Here is a 6,000-nt window from a genome sequence, read left to right as displayed (position 1 = left end):
TATCCCTGTGCAATTACATTTGTCAAACTTCAAGCAGTTTTGTGCCTGTGCATTTTCGCTGGGGTTGGAGAACTGACAAGGGAGGAATGAATTCTGAGTAGCATAGAATTTCTCCATGTCCTTTAATTCTATCAATGTTTTCTTCTCTCATTCAAATTGAATTCACCAAATCTGTCTGCCTACAGGATGACTTACTGAGACACTCACACCTCCCCCACTGTCTGCTCCCCCAGCTCTAACAATGCAACCATGATTTCTAAGACTGTACGAGTTTAAAATAAGGATTCTTGGCAGATCTGACGACCACAAACCTTCTGTCATTGATGATGTAGTTTCTGGGCTTGCTAAAGCATCTCTTGTCCCCATGAATGCCAGTCTTTGCGTGCTTGTGTGTGCAGTAAAGAGTTAAAAAGCTTCGGAAAGACACCACGCATGTGTTAATTCGTGCTGCAGCAGCGTGCATCACTTCCACTTTGACCTCATAGTTTATCTGCGTGACAGTTAATCACGCAGAGTCGCTAGTGATTTTTTTCCTATTTATTTTAAATACACACACACGCACAGGGCGCTGCCCCCTGTAAAAGAAAAAAAAAATCAAAACAAACAAATAACCCCAAAGAGATGGACCCGGGGGAGAACGCGTAAGTGTGAGGGGCATGAGTATACACGAGTGTGCGCGTCTTTCCCTCTCCCTTATTTGTCTCCGTGTGAGTCTCTCCTTGTACCCTCCCCCTGCCTCGATGATATTACTCCCCCAGACTTGGAAGCCGCTGCCAGAGTGACGCTTTGATGGTATCTGCAAGCGTTTGTGCTGATCTTATCTCTGCCCCCTGAATATTAATTCCCAAATCTGGTAGCAATCCATCTCCCCAGTAACGGGACCTACTAGAGGCAGGTGGGGGGAGCCACCACCAGATCATAAGCATAAGAATAATACAAAGGGGAGGGATTCTTCTGCAACCAAGAGGCAAGAGGCGAGAGGAGGAAAAAAAAAAAAAAAAAAAAAAAGCGATGAGTTCGCCAAATATATGGAGCACAGGAAGCTCAGTCTACTCGACTCCTGTATTTTCACAGAAAATGACGGTGTGGATTCTGCTCCTGCTGTCGCTCTACCCTGGGTAAGATGTGCCCTTTTTGGCGTCGTTTTGTTCTGAAGAGGTGGGGAGAAGGTGTGGGGAGGGGGAACTCTGGAGACCACCCAGATTTAAAACACTCTTCTAGGATGGGAGGCTTTATAATTTAGGGGAGAGTGAATACATGGGGCGGGGACTGGAGGAAGAAAAGTGGAAGGTCACTTTCGTTAATGTATTCATTTATTGGATTTTATTTTATTTTTTGTTTGGTTTTAGAGTGGAAAAGGTAACCTCATAAAGACTAAATATTTGGGGAGTAGCATTTTGACATTACTGCAGTCTGATGTCGGAGTGGGCTGTGCTGATAGACGCCGGCATTTGAGGCCATGTTGCAAGCGTTTTGGGTGGGGGTCTGATGAAGAAATTTACAAATGGGTCCTGGCGCACACCGGAGAGATATGTGTGAGGGAGCTGGGGGGAGGGGCGGCGGGCGGCCCTGTTCCTGTGTACTAAGGCATCGCTTGCTTCTGCACCTGGCATTCTTAAGGTCAGTCAGCCAGGTTTTGCATCCAGTCCCATTGACCCAACAGCCAACTCCCCGTGTGCAAACATGGTTCAGCACCAGGGACAGCAGTCCTGGTTAGGGCCAAAGGGATAGAGAGGCTTGTCTAACCTGATAGAACGTCTCTAAATATACTCAGGGCATCCATAAAATCAGACAGAAGGCCAATGAAGCCACGGGACACTAATGAAATATAGAGATCCTGATCTGATTACCTCTACTCCCTCCTTGATATGGGAAGAGGACTATTGGGCATAGGGTGGAGAATGTAGTTAAATTATTGCATAGGGGAATATGTGTCTGGAAAAGAGTTGGCCTTGCTGCAGTGTTGGAAAATATGCTGAACCAGGTGATTGTGATGCCAAAATCGTGAAGTATGCATTAATGCTTTAAAACCTTATTGCACTGAATAGAAACAAAAAGGACAGGCTGGAGACTGGACTCCTGAAAACCCTGAGAATGTATATGCTCTGAAGTGCCTGGCATTTAAATTTACTTGAACTTCCTTGAGCTAAGTGTATTAGAGGAGTAACCATCCATGCAGTTTAGTTGGCTACTGGTCTACCTACCTAAGTACCTCCGCCACTCTCCAAACCTTCTAGCTAGGACCAAAGTCATGTTAGAGGTCCACTATTTACATTACTTGCATTCTTCTATACTTTCATTTTGAAATAAAGTTCTATAAATATACCTCTCATATCCTACCAATGTAAAGAAAGAAACAAACGAAAACTAGCTGTAGAAATTATATCAAGACAGTGCCCTAACATTTTTTTGTGAGATGACAATCTTACGTGGTAGTTGTAACAAATGCAGCTGAAAGGGATGGAGGTTAAACTAGTTTTTTAAAAAAAATGATTGAAACTAGGCAACTTCTCTGGCCCCCTCTTATCTAAGATGGGTAGTAAGACAGATAGATTTATGATAAAGAAGTCCAGCAAAACAAAGAGAGGAAATCTCACTTTAGAGTTTCTAAACAGAGGGTCTGCTTAACTCTTCCAGCACTTTTTGTACTTTCCTTATTTACTATAAAAATAGAATGTATTTTCACTAGGATTATAAGATTTCAGTAGTTTTCTCAGAATAGGAGAGGGCCTTTTACTGGAAACAGTCTTATATGTAAGATAATTTAGTGAAATCCTGAAAAAAAAAATTTTCGATTCAAAATTTGAACTCATTTTTATACTTAAGGTTGTGGATAGCTGTTAATTTGTTTCAGAAATTAGAAAATAGATAGTTACTTACTAATAGAAAATATCTTTCCTCTATTTCTATCATTAATGAAACCTGTGGATTAAAATCTAGACAAGACACAAGGGGATGTCTTTATTTTTGACTCATCTCCAACCTAGTAAACAATTGTCTAACTTAATAGTTAAAAATATTAGGCATTTTATCTTCAGTAACCCTATTTTAACCTAAACATGTTTAACTTTACTGTAGTTCATAATAAAATATTATTTCAGGTGTCTTCTTGTTGCCACAGCCCCACCTTTTCCATTTCAATGTCATATAAAAAGTAAATTTGATGATACGTTCTAATTTTCAATTTGTACCAGACTATCTTAGATGAGTTTTTTAAAAGAGCTCTAAAAACATGAGCTATCTGTAATGGAAACTCCCCAAAGTGGTAATCTTTGCATTCTCTCATAGTGACAGAGAATGGAGTCATTGCTGTTTGGTGCAGAGAATGTGATCCGAGTTTCAGTCTGCTGCAATCTCATAAAAAAAGTCATTTGAATCGTTTAGTAGGACTGGAGGTAAATAGAAGCTTTGATCTCTAAAGTTGATCCTAAGGAAGGACAATAAATAACTGGGAAATATTTGAGACACGAGGAGCCCATAGGAAATGGTATTTATGAAATAATACTTTTGTGGTAAACAGTAGTAGCAGAACCACCTGGAAAGTTAAAGAGAAATCAAAATAAATAATTGGTTTTTTATTTATATAACTCAAGAGATTGTTTTCATCCTCATTAAATGACAAAGTTTGTTAGTCTGTGTCTTTACAAAAGTAAAACAAGGAGATAAATAAAGCATCGAAGTGAGAATATTAATAACTAATATGTCTTCTTATAAGTGAAATAGTTAATTTCTGAAACTCAAAATTTTTAAACATTCACATATCTTGTGCTGTCATAAAAAATAACCTGCGGAACTTGCTAAAATGGAGATTCCTACACTATACACTGAATGCTTTTGAATCATTATGTCTGGGGTGGAGAACAGGAATATTCAACAGGAATATTTTCAACAAGTACCCTAGATCTCACTTTGAAGAAAAGTGGTCTATACTTTGCTGATTTCCAAAAGTTTATTTATTGCTATATTTAATATTTAAAAGTGTTTTGATAATTCATACTTTATTATTCAGCTGGGCAGGATGAATCAATTTAACATCAATAATCTTTTATTTGTATGTCAATCATTGAGAAACTTATACATATAATAAAGCATGAGGAATAGTATAAAGAACGCATCCACATTAGTTATGAGAAGATATTGGTTCCAAAAAAAATAAAACATATATAATGTGTATGTGATTATATTGAAAAACTATATATATACCACATATATGTGAATAGAGATTTTAAAACAAATCTTATACTCTTATAAACTTTTTTGGTGTAATTTTATTCCGTGTCAGAGTAAAAATACACTAAAGGGAAGAAAAAATATAGGAAAACATAAAAAATAATTTAGAGTAAACAAGAATAAGTGAAACATAAAGTGTTTTCATTTTATTAGAATAAAATAAGATTTTATAATATGCTTAGAGTGACAAACAATTATTTTTCAAGGATAGACTGAGCAGAAATAAATTGGACTGAATTTTTGATGATCCATCCAAACTTTAAAGTGCTCATTCTGAATTTTTTTTTAAAAAAATGCAGTTAAAGGTTTATACATATTTTCTACTTTTAGCTGTTGCCTAAACTAAGATGCTTTCCATGATGTTTCTTATGAGCTGCTAAAGTGTTTTTGTTCTATAATTTTATTTTACATATTTCTTTAACAGGCTAAGACTAAGCATGTAGAAAAAAAATTTTGGTTCTTCAATATACCCTTATTTGTTTACAGAATTAATCTCTACAGACAAGCTTTTTATTCCTTATCTTTCTAAATGCTCCATCTGGTATCCTCCAGAAAAAAATTTATTTCCTCAGCATCCTAAATTGCTTTACTTGTAGACAAAACATTTCAAATAGTCTATCCTGAGGTAGACTGGGTAGACTATTTGAAGGGTAGGGTTATTCTACCTTCCAAATTTGAAAGGTTATCCTGAAGCCACCATTAACCTGAAAGACAAAATAAAGAAGAACAGAAAGAAAGTAAATACTCATCACCCAGTATTTCCCAGAACCCAGTTGCCCACTACTCTCTAAACAAAACACCTGAATTGCAGGCAGAAGTTGAAAATTGGCTTGTAATTTAAATAATGAGTTATACAAACGCCTGTTTCATGTCCTAGATTCATTTAGAGCAGCTAATTTCCTCAAAATAATTGATTTAAAGCATATATATTTTAATGATAGAGGTCTCTGTTCTATACTTTAAAAAATTGTTTCATGCCAAGGATTTCCACTCAAATTGGAAGGAAGTTAAGACTAATTTTAGATACTGTATTTCTTTGCTATAAATATTATGCTACTAGGGTCCTGGCTACCTCTCTACTACAATTTCCCAGCCATTCCAAGACAGACTTTTCAGTTTAAGTACAAGTAGGCTTTACTGGAATTATACATACTTGTTGTTCTCCAAATACTTCTGCCAAATTGACTGATTATAGAAGACTGAATTATAATTAAAAGTTATAATCAGAGTAGTTTGGAGATGGTTTGACCACTACGGGTGTCAGCACTATTTAAATGCTTAAAGATTCAGGATTTCAGTTGAGATGAATATTCCAGATGTGATACTTTATTCAGGTAGTCATGCAGAAGGCAATGCATCTTTCTCCTGCCAGGGTATTAGACACCTATGTGACCTCTTCAAAGTCAGAAATCAAATAGTCATAAGATAATATCAATTTTATGCTCCACTTGTGTCACATTATACATACACATTGAATGAAATAAGACACACGCGCGCGCGCACACACACACACACACACTTAATCCTCACTGTGACTCCATAAAGTATTTATCATCAACTACATTTGAAAGACTAGGAAACCAAGATTATAGACATTAAATAACTTGCTTAAACACAATAGATAATTAGAAGCAACATAATATAATAAGTATGAATGTGGATATAAGTCAACATGTATACATATATAATGATATTTATATATGTGCATACATATGAATCATAATAACTTGGCTTTTTAGATCTGTCAATATTATCTTCTGTGTTTTTTAA

The 6,000-nt window shown here is 36.2% G+C and overlaps 1 protein-coding gene across 2 annotated transcripts in view; it reads left to right on the top strand.

Annotated features, from left to right (window-relative positions):
• The first annotated feature begins 327 nt into the window (after nt 1-327).
• The window catches only part of GABRG2 (gamma-aminobutyric acid type A receptor subunit gamma2), a 90,436-nt gene continuing 84,763 nt past the window's right edge, over nt 328-6,000 (top strand). For both annotated transcript variants that reach the window (XM_050792956.1, XM_050792955.1), the window contains exon 1: nt 328-1,118. In XM_050792956.1, coding sequence (XP_050648913.1) covers nt 1,012-1,118 — 107 coding nt within the window. In that variant the 5' untranslated portion in view covers nt 328-1,011. The remainder of the gene's footprint in view (nt 1,119-6,000) is intronic.

Source organism: Macaca thibetana, chromosome 6 (assembly GCF_024542745.1).
Source record: "Macaca thibetana thibetana isolate TM-01 chromosome 6, ASM2454274v1, whole genome shotgun sequence".
In the NCBI taxonomy this organism is placed as follows: Eukaryota; Metazoa; Chordata; class Mammalia; order Primates; family Cercopithecidae; genus Macaca; species Macaca thibetana.
The sequence above is the reverse complement of the archived record's forward strand: the minus strand, read 5'-3'. Positions and strand labels throughout refer to the sequence as shown.